Below are 19,232 nucleotides of genomic sequence, written 5' to 3' on the forward strand. Positions count from 1 at the left end.
AACCTCTTGAGACAAGGTTTCCTAAAACAAGATAAAAGGTATTTCCAGCAGACCCTTTTACTTAATCTGCCACTGCTGTGTCCAACATCTCTCAGAATTAACATATTTCTTTTCTCTCTAACCATTGACACAGAAAGCAATTATTACCCAGAAAACCCTGATCGAGCCTATCACAGACATTCTGCCTCTTTAAAATCTCTTTGATGTCAACTGTAAGTCAAACCCAACCCAGCAAAGTCTGATGAGTCAATTCTTAAAATTTTCTGGTTACTGTACTATAACTTAATCACATTACTAGTTTTTTGAAAGCAAATCTGTAATTGATTTGAAAATTCAGTTATTAAAAATGTTGAAATGGAAGCATGCTCATGAGCAACGAGAAAGACCACAAAGTAATACATTCCTGGGAGCCTCCTTTTTCTCATATATATACCATGACAGAATAACCTAAATCTTGATGCCAGCTTCAATATGGACAATATTCAAATATGTCACACCATCACCTCTACCAGAACCACTCTGTTGCTCCAGACTTGACAAAGCTTTTCATAGGTTTCTTTACATGTTCCAACAACATACCTTCCGGATTGTCAAAGTTGTGTAGTTCCACCTCTGTAATATTGTGACTTCTGCTCCAACAGCACATCCACTGCTGAAACCCTCCAAAACAGACAACACCAGACTCAACTATTTCAAAGCTCTCCAAATTGATCTTCCATTCTCCACCCTCCATAAAATGCTCTTATCCTACATCGTTCCCATTCATTCTTTTCTTATTGACACATACACTCAGTGTATTAGGTACCTCCTGTACCTAATAAACTGGCCACTCAGTGTATCTATCTCAGAAACAAGAAGTACCAGTACAGATCTCTGCAGAACAGCATTAGGCACAGTCCTCCATCCAGAGTAAGACCCATCAACCCCTGCACACACACCACAGTTGTAACACGTGGTTATGAGTTACAATCACTTTCCTGTCAGTTTGAACCATTGTCCTCTGAGCTCTCTCGTTAACAAGGTATTTTCAGCCACAAAACTGCCACTCTCTGGAATTATTTTTGTTTTTGCAAAATTCTCCTATAAACTCCAGAGACTGTTGTGCATGCAAATCCCAGAAGGTCAGCAGTTCCTGAAGGGAGCATAGTGGTTAGCACAACACTTTACAGGAGAACCGGGTTCAATCCCCGAACCTGCTTGTCAGCAGTTTGTACATTCTCCCCATGACCACATGGGTTTCCTTCAAGTACTCCAGTTTGCTCCCACAGTCCAAAGACGTACCAGTTAATTGGTCATTGGAACTCATCCCATGATTAGGTTCGGGTTAAATCGGGGGTTGCTGGGCAGCATGGTTCGAAGGGCTGGAAGGGCCCATTCTGCACTGTATCTCAATAAATAAATAAAATACTCAAACCACCAAAAATACTCTGGCACGAAAAATCATTCCACGGTCAAAGTCACTTAGATCACATTTCTTCCCTATTCTGATGTTTGATCTGAAGAGCTGAACATCTTGACTACATCTGCATGCTTCCACGATTGACTGATTAGATATTTGCATTAACAAGCAGGTGTACCTAATAAAGTGGCCGCCAAATGTATTCAGTATCCTGGTTTAGTTTTAAAATTTCATTCTTATGCATTAAAGAGCAGCCTATACTTGACCTTCTCTACTTCTGAATCCTTCTACGTACATATCACAAAGCTCTTTTCTAATTTTCAATTCCTGTAAATATGGCTTCTCATGCAAGCCACCTCAGACCCAGTAAACTAAAACGAACACTTCCAATCACCTGCCACCCTCGTTTTTAAGATCCTTCTGATTCTCCACCGAATGATCACTCATATTTTCTCCTTCATTGTGATGAAAGGCGAAGACATTTTTTTCCTCTGTTAAAAACACTGAGAGTTCAGTTTATTGTTGATACAGTCATACTTGATCATTACAAGGTTTAAGGTGAACAGTGGGACCAAGAGAGACTAATCAAAATATATTCTGCATGGGAAGTTAGTAGCAGCTGGGAGGAACCAAGATTTAGTTACAAGTTACTATAAAAGAGTTGAAAAGTTACAAAGGTAAAAGGAGGCTAATATAAAGGCTTCAAAAAAAATGATAAAGAGTCTCTTTAGGAAATTACAGGTTAATCAGATCAAAACCTTACAGGAAAGAAATCTACAAACAATAATTAAAGCCAGGCAGCACAGAAGCCCTTTAGCCTGCAATGTGTATACTGGCCATCAACTACCCGTGTATACTAATCACATTTACCAATGTTTGTTTAAATGTTGCAACAATACTAGCCTTGACCAGTCTCTTGGGAAATGGGTTCAAGTCACAACCACACTCTGGGTAAGAAAAAATAATCTCTCTCAGATATCCTCTCAACCTCTTAATCTACATTAAATTTATGCCCTCTGGACAGATGCATGGAGAATGGTTTATTACAATCTACCCTATCTAACCCTGCAATGATTACTTCCAACTGGAAATAAGTTGCCAGAAGACTTTAGATACTGAGAAACTGGGGTTAATAAATTTCTGTTGGATCATAGTATCAACAAATAATTATGGATAAAATGTGCATGACCAGATTGACATTGTACTTGGCTAAATAGCTGAACAACTTTGATTCCTATAATTCACACCAGAGTGTGATATTATGACAGAATAGGTGACACACCCAAAAGTGTATCGACCTCCTGATTAACAGTCAAAGTAATTTACTTCAGCTGGGCACTCTTACCAGTTTCAGTGACCTGTGTTCAATTCTGTCACTGTCTGTACTGTACATAGCTTGTACGTTCTCGTTGTGGCCACACGTGTCTCCTTTGGGTGCTCCAGTTTTCCTGTACATTCCAAAGACGTACAGGTTAGTAGATTAATTGGTCACAAGGGTGTAATTGAGCAGCACAGGTTCACTTGACCAGAAGGGCCTGTTTTCTGTGTGTGTTATCGCTAAATAAAATAAATAAATTATGCTGAAAATACATTTTGTTAAATATGAAAGAAACACGAGGGGTGATTGATAAGTCCGTGGCCTAAGGTAGAGGGAGTCAGTTTTAGAAAACCTAGCACATTTATTTTTCAACATAGTCCCCTCCTACATGTACACACTTAGTCCAGCAGTCGTAGGGCATACGGATCCCTTTGTAGAAGTGGTCCACAGCTGGGGTGATTGATAAAACCGTGGCCTAAGGTAGCAGGAGATGAGTTATTAACTTCAAACTTTCTGCGTTATCACTCAGAGTTAAACTGCACTTGCACGTAACAAAAGCGTCTTGGACCTCCAGGTTGTCCACAGCAGGGGTGATTGATAAGTTCGTGGCCCACGGTAGAAGGAGATGAGTTATACAGCTCTGGTTACATACGCGTTCAGTTCAACTCTGAGTGAAAATGCTCCACGACCGCTGGACTAGGTGTGTAAATGTGGGAACAATATATGTGCTAGGTTTTCTAAAATTGACTCCTTCTACCTTAGGCCACAAACTTATCAATCACCCCTCGTAGTTTCCATATTCCTGGCTGGCAGAGAGGAGGTAGGTCTCTACCAAAAGAGGTGGAAGGCACTTCTTCCCTCTGCTAGCCTGCAGGTCACCCTTGGGCAAGGTGTAGCACCTGCTTAGCCCCATGATCAGGGTCATGTAAAGCCATGGGAGCAGGTGGTGGACGGTCATATGAGCAGCTGGTGCATATCACAAGTCCTGGTTATGCGACCACTGACGCTAGGCAGACAATCTCTGAAGACGATTGATAATGGGTGGGGTTACCCGTCTCGTAAAGACACTGCCCAGAAGAAGGAAATGGCAAACCACTTCTGTACAAAAAATAGCCAAGAACAATGACAGTCATGGCAAGACCATGATCACCCAAATCATACGACAGAGCACATAATGATGACGACGATGAGTTTCCATAAAAAATTCAATCACGAACAAGGGAAAATTTGTAGATGCTGGAAATTCAAGCAACACACACAAAATTCTAGAGAAACTCAGCAGACCAGGCAGCATCAATGGAAAAGAGTACAATCGATGTTTCGAGCTAAGGTGTCTCGGCCCGAAATATCAACTAAACCTTAACAGGTCTAAACCTCATCATACAGAGAAAACTATGAAATGGGGAAACAACCAAAAAGCAGGGATGCAAAAACACACAAAGACTTCTCTTCAGACATAGATTCACAGAATCACAGAACAATACAGCACAGGTACAGGCTATACAGCTCAATGAGGCCATACCAACTATGGTGCTCACCCAGTTAGTTGCTATTTCTTGAGCTTGGTCCATTTCCCTCTCAGCTCTGACACTTTATGTACCTATCCAAGTACTTCTTAAATGATACCACTATACCTGCCTCAACTAGTTTCTATGGTAGCTTGTTCCATATATTCATCACCCTCCACGTGATTAAGTTGCTCGTCCAGTCCCTTTTGCATTTTTCCCTTCTCCCCTTATTTCGATGCCTCCTAGTTTTGGTTTCTCCTACACTGGGAGAGTTATGGTCCATGCCTCTCATAATTCTAAACACTTCCATCAATCATTCCTCATTCTCTAACATTCTAAGGAATATACAGTTCTATGCACAAGTCTTAGACACATATATGTAGCTAGGGTGCCTAAGACTTTTGCACAGTACTGGAGTAATTTTATGTACTGCACTGTACTGCTGCCATAAATACAAAACAAAATTCATGGCATATGTGAGTGATGATAAACCTGATTCTGATATGGGTGTCTATTGTGGACTGAGAGTGGGAACAGAGGAGGAAGAGGGGAATCATGTTTGGGAAAAGGGGAAGGGAGAGGGATCAATTGACAAGTTGTTTAGAATCAAATGATCTTGCTTGGTATCTCAGGGCAAGGTGTGTCTACACCAACGCAACACCATCCCCCACCCGACAGTGCTCCTCTACCACGTGTCGCACAACCCTCCCACAGCACTCCACCCTTGCCATTCCCAACATCCTATGCTCCCACCAGATTTACAAACTCACCTTCAACTTCACGTTGACAAATACAGTACTATGCAAAAGCACTCTAGCTCTACATATGTGTCTAAGATTTCTGCACAGTACTGTAGACCTAGTCTGGCCAACCTTTCTCTGTAACTTTGGCCCTCTAGTCCTAGCAACATCCACATAAATCTTGACTGTGCTCTTTCCAGTTTGACCACATGTTGCCTTTAACAGGGTGACCAAAACTGTGCACAAACCTCCAAGTAAGACCTCACCAATGACTTATACAACTGTCACAAAATATACAACCCCTATAGTCAATGTCCTTAAGGTCAGCGTATAAAAGTCTTCTTCACCACATTGACGCTACTTTCAACAAACTATGCCGTTGTCCTCCAAGGTCACTCTGTTCCACTGCACTCCCTAGTGCCTACTATTTATAGTACAAGTCCTCTGGTGGTTTGACTTTCCTAAATGTGTCATTTCACATTTACCTGCATTGAAGTGCAGTTGCCATTCCTTGGCTTACTTCCCTAACTCAGACCCCCTTATAATCTACAATATTCTTCTTCACCATCAATAACATCTCCTAATTTCACATCATCCACAAACTCACTGATCAAGCCTTGTTCATTCACATTGAAATCATTTATATAAATAACAAATAACAAGGATCAAATCCCTGTGGAACACCACTAGTAAGCCACCTCCAGGCAGAATATGTTCCATCTATTACCACCCTCTGTCTGTGGACAAGCCAATTCTAAATTCTCACAGCCAAGTTTCCCTGGATCCCATGCCTCCTGACTAAGCCTACTACGGGAAACATTATCTAATGCCTTACTAAAATCCACATACATCACATCCACTGCTCTACCTTCACATCCTCAAAGAAGTCAAATCAGGTTTGTGAGGCATGACCTGCCCCTTAAAAAGCCATGCTGGCTATCCCTCAACAAACTATGCTTCTCCAAATGCTCTTAAATCTTGTCTCTAAGATTCTTCTTCAATTATTTGCCTACCACTGAAGTAAGATTTACAGGTCTATAATTCTAACATTATCCATATTCCCTTTTGTGAACACGGGAATAATATTAGCCACCCTCCAATCATCTGGGACTTCTCCTTTGGCTACTGAGGACTCAAAGATCATCAAAGGTGCAGCAAACTCCTCCTTCGCTTCCCATAGTAACCTTGGATACACCCCATTTGGCCCCAGAACTTATCTTTCCTCTAGCTTAACATTGATGTGTTACAGCACCTCAGCCTGCTTATGCTGTCTTCACAAACATCAAGGTATTCACTGGTGAATACTGAAGTGAAGTACTCGTTAAGGACCTTCCCACGTCCTCCAACTCCAAGCATATGTTTTCTTTTCTATCTCTCATCTGTCTACCCTCATCCTCTTGTTTTTCACATGTGTGTACAACGCTTTGGGGTTTTCCTTAATCCTACCCCCCAAGGCCTTCTCATGCCCCCTTCTAGCCTTCCTAAATCCATTCTTCAGATCCTTCCTGGTAACCTTGCAACTCTTTAGAACCCTGTCTAATACTGGCTTCCTAAATCTTGAGTAAACTTCTTTCTTCCTCCTGATTATATGCTCCACTTCTCGTCACCATGGTTCCTTTTCACTACCATCATTTCCCTCCCTCAGTGGGACAAGCCTATCCAGAACCTCATGCGAATACTCCCTAAGCAATGTCCCTGAGTACATCTATTCCCAATTTATGCCCCCCAGTTCCTGCCCAATAGTATCATAATTCCTCCTCCCCCAATTAAAAACTTTTCCATACTGTCTGTTCCTATCCCTCTCCAAGGCTATGGTAAAGGTCAGGGAGTTGTGGTCACTGTCTCCGAAATGCTCACCCATAGAGAGATCGAACACTGGACCTGGTGCATTGCAAAGCACCAGATCCAGTACAGTTTCACCTCTACATATTGTGGCAGGACTCCTTCCTGGACACAACTAACACATTCCACCCCATCTAAACTTTTTTTGCAATAAGGAGGTGTTAAATCAGTGTCAGTAAAGTGGAAATCACCCATGACGACATCCCTGTTGTTTTTACACATTTCCAAAATCTGTCTCCCGATCTGCTCCTCAGTGCCTCTGTTACTATTGGTGGTGGTGGGGGGGAGGGGGTCTTTAGAATACCCCCAATAGACAGATTGCTTCATTTCTGTTTCTGAATTGTACCAACACTTACTCAGCAGACAAACCCTCCGAGACGTCCCCCACTTTCTGCAGCTGTGATACAATCTCTGATTAACGACGCCACTACCCCACCTCTTTTACCTCCCTCCCTGTTTCTTTGGGAACATCTAAATCCCAGAACATCAGGCAGCCATTTCTGCCCGTGTGATAACAAGTCTCCTTAATGGCCACAACATCACTGCTCCATATACTGATCCATGCTCTAAGTTCGTCATCCTTGTTCTTGATACTTCTTTCATTAAAAAAGACACACTTCAAACATTCCAACTGACAGCAATCTTGCCCTTTCAACTGCTGATCCTTCCTCACAATCTCCCTATACGCTGCATCTACTTATATATCATTGGTACATCCTCTGACCTAACACTCTGTTCCCATCATCCTGCCAAACTAATTTAAACCATCCCCAAAAGTTCTACCAAATCTGCCCACAAGGATATTGGTCCCTCTCAAGTTCAGATGTAGCCCTTCTTTTTTGTATACAACAGGTCATACATTCTCCTGAAGGGATCCCAAAGGCCCACAATATGAAACCCTGCCCACTGCACCTATTCCTCAGCCACGCATTCATCTACTAAATCATGCTATTCTTATCCTCACTGGCACACAACACAGGCAGCAATCGAGATCACTACCTTTGAAGTACTGCATTTCAGCTTCTTCCCTAGCACCCTATATTCTCTATTCATGACCTCATCCCTTTTCCTACTCATGTCCTTGGTACCAATATCTACAACGCCTTCTGGTTGCTCACCCTCTTCCTTTAGAACACTGTGAAACCAATCTGAGACATCCCTGACCTGGGCAGCTGGGAGTCTGAAAGTCTGTTCCACCTCCACTGATTCCCCTGCCTGCTCCCCTAACTATTGAATCCCTTATCACCACTGCACTCCTCCCTAATTCCCTTCTAAGCCACATTTTAACAACAACAGAACAACAGAATAAAGCAGGTAAACATTTTAAAATTATCATTTTTGTAGACTGATTTGCTGAATAACAAAATTGGAAATAGTCACCAGACTTCAGCAAACAACTGCAGTATTTCTTTGAAACAAGTGCCACACCTGCCCCTACACCACCTCTCTCACTACTGTTCAGGGCCCGAAACAGTCCTTCCAGCTGAGGCGACACTTCACCTGTGAGTCTGTCTGTGTCATCTACTGTATCCTGTGCTCCTGGTGTAGCCTCTTGTTTATCGGTGAGACCCGGCGTAGTTGGGAGACCACTTCAATGAGCACCTCAGCTCCATCCACCAGAAAAAGCGGATCTTCCAGTGGCTACCCATTTTAATTCCACTTCCCATTCCAACATGTCAATCCACGGCCTCCTGTACTGTCGTGATGAGGCCACACTCAGACTGGAGGAGCAACACCTTGTACTTCATCTGGGTAGCCTCCTACCTGATGGCATGAACACAGCTTTCTCAAACTTCTGGTAATAGCCCATTCCCCCCCCCCCTTCACCATACCCCATCCCCTTTTCCCTCTCTCACCCTATCTCCTTACCTGCTCATCGCCCCCTCTGGTGCTCCTTCCTGATTTTCATTTTTCCATGGCCTTCTGCCCTCTCCTATTAGATTGCCCTTTCTCTAGCCCTGTACCTCTTTCACTAGTCAACGTCCCAACTCTTTATTTCACTCCTCCCCCCTCTCAGTTTCACCTATCTCCTTCTCTTTCTCCCTCCCCTCCCCCCACCTTCAAACTCCGACTCATCTTTTTCTCCAGTCCTGCTGAAGGGTCTCGGCCTAAAACGTCAACTGTACTCTTTTCTATAGATGCTGCCTGGCCTGCTGAGTTCCTCCAGCAAATTGAGTGTTGCTTGCATTATTTAGTGATTACCAAATTTGAATCTGCACATTCTTAATATTTTCCACAATGGCACCTTGGATAAATTATGCAACTTCTGTAGAATAGCATGTTGAATATTTGCAACACTTTTTTTTTTAAGTACTGCCACATGGTGCCTCCTTTTTAGATGCTATGTAAAGGCAGCATTAAATCTTGAGTGTTGCCAAATTCTTTATCTTGTTGAGAATTCCATGCAATCTAATCTACACATAGACAAATCAAATACATTATAAATATTTCTGATAAGCCTGAAACATGAACTGTTTTGCTTTTCAAAGATGCTCCCTAATCTGCTGAATATCTTCCAGCACTGTTTCCACCAGAACAAGTACTCTCAAGATTGTGCTTCAGTTAAGCACCCATGATGTTCACAATGCTGAAGCTAACAGGATAATGCAAAAATTGTTTTCATGAAACCAAAACGTGCAAAGTGAGAGTCCTACAGCCTGTTGTGTTCCGATCTATGCAGCACGAGCCATGGCCTTCAATGTATTCAACTAGATGTTTTAAGAGTACTTGACACCACCAATCCTACTGAAGTTGTGTTCTAGGTTTTAAGCACCATCTGGGTGAAAAAAAATTATTCTCATAACTACACAATAATGTGTTGGAAAGTAACCTTTCCAAAAGAATGCCATGGATTCCAAATCAAAATAGTTCCCACCCATACAGTGGAAGAGGATATCTAGAATTACAGAGGAGACAAACTCTGATGATAAGTATAATTGTGTTTAAAGTGAAGGGTAAATGATTATGGCTCTTAAGTAAAATGTGGTCCTCTTTGGTTAATGTGTTAAATCCATAGAAGTGTACATGGAGCTCTCAATCTTATTTTAGTTTTGCAAACAGCATTTGAGACCCAGCGAAGAGTCCCAGATTGGAAAAGTTAATTATTTTTCTTCTGTGTAAAGTATAAAATCATGGCATTTCAGTAAAATAAAATATTCTGTTTGGATAATGTGTTAAATTGACAGGGGTAATATAAAATAGAGTTCTCAACTGTATTTGAGATTTTCAAACTACATTTAAGTATCGAAGAAGGGTTCCAGACCTGAAAAGTCAATTTTTATGTCAACAGATGCTGTCTAGCCAGTATTTCCAGCATTTTTTGATTTTATTTCAAATTTCCAGGATCTGCAGTTTTTTTAAAATTTTCATCTAATCAAGAAAATTATAGAGTTCATTTTAGAGTATATTATAAAGTTCAATTTGTAGTATTTAGACTCCTGATTAGAACAATCTTTTCATTTCAAACAGGCTCAAATACTGAATTCATGATTAACAGGTTGAAGGCATTACTGACAATGTCAGTGTTTGTTGTGCATCACTAACTGGTTACAAGTAAGTGGTAATAGACTCTCTTCTTGAACTACTTGAGACCTCAGGTTCAGAAAACTGGCACCTCGAAACTGGACTAAAAAAGAATGTTAAGAAAGCAAAATGGAAAGTACTAAATGGGCAAACAATGAAAGATTGTTTTCAGTATTTCAAAAAATGAAAATCAGGTTACATTTAATCAACATTATTGCTACCAGTACAAAGAAAACTAATTATAAAATGCTTTATCTAACAGTTCAAAACAAAAAACTGAAAGACTTCACCACAAGCCCCTACTGAACATAATTGTTCAAAATATTTGATTCTATTAAAATGAATGTAAAGAGCAATAGGACAGAAAATATGATAAAGTTTAAATAAATGCACTATAAGAAAGTCAGCATTAAGATAATCATGATAAGCTAAACGATTCATTCCATTTATTCCTGCTTCTGCGGGTCTGAGATTTCATTTTGAAAAATGAAATTTTTTTCTGAAGTAAAATTATTAAAAGGCTTTAAGGAAATGCTTTGACATTCTGTAGAAGAATAATACAGGCTTAGCAATGCCTTGCTGTTTATATGATAACTTAATGTTGGCACAGTTTGGAATGAGGCAGTCTCAAATCACACTGCCAAAACAAATGCTAAGTTTTAGCATTAAATTGACTTCATCGACAAAATGGTTCATATTCCAAAAATAAATGGAAACAGAGTATGAAAAACACACTTACTGCACACCCTCCATGAGATACATGTTCAAGCAGAAATCCCCAAACTGACCACTAACTGCTCGGTAAATGCATCCTGTTGCATATTCAAAAATTGGCATATTTTCAATGCTCCATATAAATAAAGCTCCTTATATTCCAATAATTGAAATGAGAAAAATCGTAATAAGACAGTCCAGACTTCAACCATTTTTTTTGCAAGATATTTATGCTGCAGATCAGTGACTTTCTGCACCCAAGCTGTTTAACTGAGGTAGGGCTACTACTAGTAGGACTAGATTTTTTTGTTAAACTTAAACCTGCATCTTGTTAAGTGAGTAATAACTTCAGAGCACAGAGTTTCTGCTGTTTTGCCCTCAACCATGATCTTTTCATACTATCAGCTGACCGCCCAATATCTACTCACTGTTCAAACAGTACTGTTGGACAATACTAGCAAACCCACAATTGGTACAGATTTTACAGCACCACCTAGGAAAGGGTCAGTGTTACTCAGAGAACTTTACTATCAGAAAGGAGCATTATAGACAGATCTAGAGGGCAAAAGCATTACACCCACAGGATGTTCCATTAAGTTTTATGATGATGTTTATATTCCTTGCTGTCTTCCTGCCAATAATTTCAAGGTGGTGGTGGTAAATGTGTAGGCTTGCGGAGCAAAAATCATACACAAAAGGCATACATGGAACCCTGCAGTCAATTTTCATCAAACTTGTGATGATCATGAACACCTCAATTCTGTAGGTTAGCAATGTTCTACTACTGAGAACAGTGACACATGAACTGAAGCGGGCCTTTTAGCATGTGAGTCTGTTTCACAATTCAATGAGTTCAGGGCCATCTACACCCTTAATCCATAAACCTGCCCTGCCATTATTAATCAACATCAATCGGAGGACTTAAGTTTATAGCCGACCAGGATAAAGTACTGTTTGCAGGAAGAGTTCAAACTTTTACCATTGTTTGCATACAGATGTGCTTAACTTCACATTTGAAGTTAGAATCTAATTTTTAAACTACATCCAACAATCTTGCTCTTGAAGCAAAAGAAACACTGTTGCACTCTTTGCTATTTTACAATCTCATGGTAATCACATGCACATTCTCTCCAGAATTTTAAGATCCAGTTTATATTATCAAATCTATGTTTTACTCCATCCACCAAGGGTTCCCAGCCTGGGGTCCACAGACCACTTGCTTAATGGTATTGGTCCAAGGAAAAAAAAATTGGGAACTTCTACACAGCTAATCTATTCTATTTAAGGTATGATGTACAGCCTTTCTATGCACTTCTAGACATTTTCATAGTGTGCGTTTGGTGACTGCTATGACTTACTACTCCTTGCTGTGTGATTCTTGAAATTAAGTGCCTCCAGATTTGGAAGGCATACATTTTTTCAGTGGGAACATATTGTTCTGAACCCTCACTAATTCCTTAAAAATCTCACACTGGGGAAGTCATCACTTCAGGAGAAAATAAATCAGAGGGCAGCAGAGATGAAGCCAGCATATCAATTTACTTATTTTACACCAGTGCAGCCAACATTTTCAAAGGCAAGCTTAACTCATTCATACTCGATAAAATTCTCGCCCTTCCCCCTCTATGAATAGTTGATAATCTCATGGGCTGCTCCTTTTATGAAGTCAGCTGGTCTTGGGACAGCGAGCAGCCAAGGATATTTGTTATTTTTGCTTCGGTGTATTTAAAATAAAAATTACCTCAATGCTAGCCTCCAACCCAACATGTAATCCTCAGCATCAATTCTACATCACCCACTCCCAGGTAGGGAACTTCAACCTCAATCTTAACTGTATTTTACAGGAACACTATTGACAAGCTGCGTCTCCATCTAGTTTGGGAGCAGCAGAGCATCAAACTGGAAGTCTCTACAAAGGACTGTGAGAACAGCTGAAAGGATCATAGGGATCTCCCTACCACTCATCGGGGACATTAATCAGGCAAGCTGCATACACAGTGCCCTAAGTATTATCAAGGATCCCACCCATCCATCCAGCATCCTCTTTGACTTTCTGCCATTAGGCAGAAGACTCTGATGCATAAAGACAAGCACAGTCAAGATGGGAAACAGTTTCTTTCCTCGGACCACTAGGCTTTTGAACTCCCTGCCGCATCTCATTCAAAATGTCACCAGTTAATTTGATCAGTACCGAACAATATTTAATTTAATTTTTTTCTTATTTTCCTAAATTATTGTCGGTTATGTGTACTACTGTGCTTCAATCCCTGGTCTAGAAGAGAAACGTTGTCTCATTTGACAGTATACATGTAGTTAAATGACAATAAACTTGACTTGAGATGACTTTTCACCCCTGTATAATTTGTTAGCACAAATGGAAATAAGGGCATACATTACTATGTACAGACCAATTATCAGATGCATATGCAGTTGGCAGAAATACAAATGCTGCTTGTGAGACATTGATCTTCAGCATTCCTCTTAGCTGGACTGGTCAGCTTACATTTTAACTCCCTGCCTTATGCTCTCTTGTCAATTTAGTTGATACTTGTACATGTAAATAGCCATTAAGATTTGCAGTGGTTTTCTGGCCATGTAAAAGATCAGCAAAAATACATCATTCAGTAATATATCATTAAGGCAAATGACTTTGACACCATTTAAAGGACTCCCACCCCTGGTATTTGGCTGCATCTTTTACCTGGCTGTAGATATTAAAGGATGCTTCGTCCCAACCAATTTTCTGACATGAAGAGCAATGTTGCTTAACTCATCACTGAGCAGACAACGAAGACTCATAAAGGAAGTTGGGTATCCAACGATCTTCTCTGCCTCAGACACCACTTTTGTCCACGATGAAGGGGATGTGGTTGAGTACAGGGCACGACTGTGGTTGCAAGCACCAGTCAGAGCAGTTCCACACTTCAGGATTCTTAGTATCAGTGACATGGTTGAGTGTGAAGATCTAGGAGATACTTAACTTTACTGCTAGGAAACCATATACTCCAGGGTCTATGCTAAAGACAGCGAAGGAACAAAGGATGAAGAAAATCATCAGTGGATCCTGCCAAGAAAAGAGATACTTAATTAATTTAGTTTGCCATGCTTCTTTTTATTCCATCAGTCATTCAACTGGAAGTAAATATGTAAGAAGTAAAAGACTTAAAAAAAAATAATGTAACACACACAAAATGCTGGCAGAACTCAACAGGTCAGGCAGCATCTATGGACATGAATGAACAATCGACATTTCGGGCCAAGACCCTTCTTCAGGACTGCAACAGATAATGTAAGGTTTTGTTCCATTAATTACACCCATAGGCACTCTGAATATCAGAGTACCATCATATTTGCCTGACAATGCCATTTGCCATTCAACTCAACTCAACCCTCAGTGCCTGTGCATTGAAACAGGGAAATCAGAAACAAGCTGAAGTTCAGGCATTATACAGTGGGACCATACGTACCTCAAGGCTGGACCTTCATATCAAGTGACCTGAGTAAATAAAGCAACTTCATTCACTTGAACAAGATCGCTGATCTCAAGTCAAACATGCTAATTGATTTACTGATTTTTCTGGGGGAAAAAAATCCATTCACCTAACTCATCCAAAGCAACTAGTTGGCATCCTTTTGTATTAATCCTCTTACCCAGCACTCGGATTCAAGTGCTTATCTCAACACTTCTGAAGTGTTATCAGTGACTCAGCTTCAACCACTCTCTCAGGCAATGCAGTCCAGACACTTGCCATGCTGGGTGAAGGTGACATCCCCTCTAAATCTTACCTCCTTACTCTAAACCTATGTCACCTAGTTTTTTTCCACATGTGATATGGGGAGAGGTTTTCTCAGTCTACCCTAATTATATTCCTCATAATCTTATATACCCCAATTGAGTCCCATATCTTAATCTTGTCCGCTCCAGGGAAAATAGATCTATCCAGTCAACACACACAAAATTCTGGAGGAACTCAGCAGGCCAGGCAGCATCTATAGAAAAAAGGACAATTGACGTTTCGGGCCAAGACCCTTCAGCAGGACTGGAAAAGGGACTTGCCCGAAATGTCGACTGTCCCTCCAGCATTTTATGTGTGTTGCTTCTATTCTCAGCATCTGCAAATTTTCCCCTTATCTATCCGGTCTCTCTTTTCAGCCAAATCTACACCCTGGTAAATATTTCCAATACCATAATATTTTCAATAAATTCATTTTACTTTTCAATTCTTTTTCAAATATCATAGGAAAATAGAAAACCTGCAGCATAATACAGGCCCTTCAGCCCACAGAGTTGTGCCAAACATGTCCCTACCTTAGAAATTACTAGGCTTACTTATAGCCTCTATTTTACTAAGCTCCATGTACCTATCTAAAAATCTCCCAAAAGGCCCTATCATATCTGCCTCCACCACCGTTGCCGGCAGCCCATTCCACACACTCACCACTCTCTGAGTAAAAAACTTAGCCCTCACATCTCTTCTGTACCTACTCCCCAGCACCTTAAACCTGTGTCCTCTTGTGGCAACCACTTCAGCCCTGGGAAAAGGCCTCTGACTATCCACACGATTAATGCCTCCCATCATCTTATACACCTCTATCAGGTCACCTCTCATCCTCTGTCGCTCCAAGGAGAAAAGGCCAAGTTCACTCAACCTACTCTCATAAGGCATGCTCCCCAATCCAGGCAACATCCTTGTAAATCTCCCTTGCACCCTTTCTGTGGCTTCCATATCTTTCCTGTAGTGAGTCAACCAGAAATGAGCACAGTACTCCAAGTGTGCTCTGACCAGGGTCCTATATAGCTGCAACATTACCTCTCGGCTCCTAAATTCAGTTCCACGATTGATGAAGGCCAATACACCGTACTTCTTAACCACAGATTCAACCTGCGCAGCTATTTTGAGTGTCCTATGGACTCGGACACCAAGATCCTTCTGATCCTCCTCACTGCCAAGAGTCTTACCAAGTGTGCTGTAGCACTTTTTTTATTCGCAGTTATTTTGTAAATAACACTACTCTTTGCATTTCTGGTCAGATGCTAAATGCATTTCATTGGCTTTGTATCTGTATTTGGCACAATGACAATAAAGTTGAATCTAATCTAATCTAATTGTGTGGGCACGTGGCCAAGTGGTTAAGGCATTGGACTAGCTACCTGAAGGTCGTGAGTTTGAGCCCCAGCCGGGGCGATGAGGCAACTTAATCACACATTGCTCTGCGATGACACTGGTGCCAAGCTGTATGAGTCCTAATGCCCTTCCCTTGGACAACATCGGTGTCATGGAGAGGGGAGACGCAGCATGGGTAACTGCTGGTCTTCCATACAACCTGGCCCAGGCCTGCGCCCTGGAGAGTGAAGACTTTCCAGGCGCAGATCCATGGTCTCGCAAGACTAACGGGTGCCTTTAATCTAATCTAATTAATACCATATTCTGCCATCATATTTGACCTACCAAAATGAACCACTTCACAATTATCTGGGTTGAAATCCATCTGCCACTTCTCAGCCCAGTTTTGCATCCTATCAATGTCCCACTGTAACCCCTGACAACCCTCCACACTATCCACAACACCTCCAACCTTTGTGCAAACTTACGAACCCATCCCTCCACTTCCTCATCCAGGTCATTTATAAAAATCACGAAGACTAAGGGTCCCAGAACAGATCCCTGAGGCACTCCACTGGTGACCGACCTCCATGCAGAATATGACCTGTCTACAACCACTCTTTGCCTTCTGTGGGGAAGCCAGTTCTGGATCCACAAAGCAATGTCCCCTTGGATCCCATGCCTCCTTACTTTCTCAATAAGCCTTACATGGGGTACCTTATCAAATGCCTTGCTGAAATCCATATATACTACATCTACTGCTCTTCCTTCATCAATGTGTTTAGTCACGTCCTCAAAAAATTCAATCAGGCTCGTAAGGCATGACCTGCCCTTGACAAAGCCATGCTGACTACTCCTAACCATATTATACCTCTTCAAATGTTCATAAATCCTGCCTCTCAAGATCTTCTCCATCAACTTACCAACCACTGAGGTAAGACTCACTGGTCTATAATTTCCTGGGCTATCTCTACTCCCTTTCTTGAATAAAGGAAAAACATCCGCAACCCTCCAATCCTCCGGAACCTCTCCCATCCCATTGATGTTGCAAAGATCATCGCCAGAGGCTCAGCAATCACCTCCCTCGCCTCCCCACAGTAGCCTGGGGTACATCTCATCCCGTCCCGATGACTTATTCAACTTGATGCTTTCCAAAAGCTCCAGCACATCCTCTTTCTTAATATCTACATGCTCAAGCTTTTCAGTCCGCTGCAAGTCATCCCTACAATCACCAAGATCCTTTTCCATAGTGAATTCTGAAGTAAAGTATTCATTAAGTACATCTGTTATTTCCTCCAGTTCCATACACACTTTCCCACTGTCACACTTGATAGGTCCTGTTCTTTCATGTCCTATCCTCTTGCTTTTCACATACTTGTAGAATGCCTTGGGGTTTTCCTTAATCCTGCTCACCAAGGCTTTCTCATGGCCCCTTCTGGCTCTCCTGATTTCCTTCTTAGGTTCCTCCCTGTTAGCCATATAATCTTTTACAAACGTTTGTAGATCTCTAACACTACCTAGCTCTCTGAACCTTTTATAAGCTTTTCTTTTCTTCTTGACTAGACTTTTTTTACAGCCTTTGTACACCACGGTTCCTGTGCCCTACCATAACTTCCCTGTCTCATTGGAACGTACCTATGCAGAACTCCACACAAATATCCCCTGAATATTTGCCACATTTCTTCCGTACTTTTCCCTGAGAACATCTGTTTCCAATTTAAGCCTCCAATTTCCTGCCTGATAGCCTCATAATTCCCCTTACTCCAATTAAATGCTTTTCTAACTTGTCTGTTCCTATCTCTCTCCAATGCTATTGTAAAGGAGATAGAATTATGATCACTATCTCCAAAATGCTCTCCCACTGAGAGATCTGACACCTGACCAGGTTCATTTCCCAATACCAGATCAAGTACAGCCTCTCCTCTTGTAGGCTTATCTACATATTGTGTCAAGAAACCTTCCTGAACACACCTAGCAAACTCCACCCCATCTAAAACCCTTGCTCTGGGAAGATGCCAATCAATATTTGGGAAATTAAGATCTCCCACCATGACAACTCTGTTATTATTACACCTTTCCAGGATCTGTTTCCCTATCTGCTCCTTGATATCCCTGTTACTATTTGGCACCCTATAAAAAACACCCAGTAAAGTTATTGACCCCTTCCTGTTCCTAACCTCCACCCACACAGACTTCGTAGACAATCCCTCCATGACGTCCACCTTTTCTGCAGCCGTGACACTATCTCTGATCAACAGTGCCATGCCCCCACCTTTTTTGCCTCCTTCCCTGTCTTTTCTGAAACATCTAAAACCCGGCACTTGAAGTAACCATTCCTGTCCCTGAGCCATCCAAGTCTCTGTAATGGCCACCACATCATAGCTCCAAGTACTGATCCACGCTCTAAGCTCATCCGCTTTGTTCACAACACTCCTTGCGTTAAAATAGACACATCTCAAACCATCAGTCTGAATGTGTCCCTTCTCTATCACCTGCCTATCCTCCCTCCTGCATTGTCTACAAGCTTTCTCTATTTGTGAGCCAACCTCCTCTTCCCCAGTCTCTTCAGTTCGGTTCCCACCCCCCAACAATTCTAGTTTAAACGCTCCCCAGTAGCCTTAGCAAACCTCCCCACCAGGATATTGGTCCCCCTGGGATTCAAGTGTATCCTGTCCTTTTTGAACAGGTCACACCTGCCCCAAAAGAGGTCCCAATGATCCAGAAATCTGAATCCCTGTCCCCTGCTCCAACCCCTCAGCCACGCATTTATCCTCCACCTCATTCTATTCCTATTCTCACTGTCGCGTGGCACAGGCAGTAATCCTGAGATTACTATCTTTGCGGTCCTCCTTCTTAACTTCCTTCCTAACTCCCTGTCGTCTTTTTTCAGATCCTCTTCCCTTTTCCTACCTATGTCATTGGTACCAATATGTACCACAACCTCTGGCTGTTCTCCCTTCCACTGCAGGATATCTTGGACGCCATCTGAAACCTGGAAGGCAAACTACCATCCGAGTTTCTTTCCCGTGTCCACAGAATTGCCTGTCTGACACCCTAACTATAGAGTCCCCTATCACCGCTGCC

At 41.7% G+C, this 19,232-nt stretch overlaps 1 protein-coding gene across 1 annotated transcript in view; it reads right to left on the reverse strand.

Annotated features, from left to right (window-relative positions):
• Positions 1-19,232, reverse strand: part of pdss2 (prenyl (decaprenyl) diphosphate synthase, subunit 2) — a 228,774-nt gene that overhangs the window by 203,776 nt on the left and 5,766 nt on the right. The window contains exon 2 of the mRNA XM_072246133.1: positions 13,745-14,107. Coding sequence (XP_072102234.1) covers positions 13,745-13,992 — 248 coding nt within the window. The 5' untranslated portion in view covers positions 13,993-14,107. The remainder of the gene's footprint in view (positions 1-13,744; positions 14,108-19,232) is intronic.

Source organism: Mobula birostris, chromosome 2 (assembly GCF_030028105.1).
Source record: "Mobula birostris isolate sMobBir1 chromosome 2, sMobBir1.hap1, whole genome shotgun sequence".
Lineage (NCBI taxonomy): Eukaryota > Metazoa > Chordata > Chondrichthyes > Myliobatiformes > Myliobatidae > Mobula > Mobula birostris.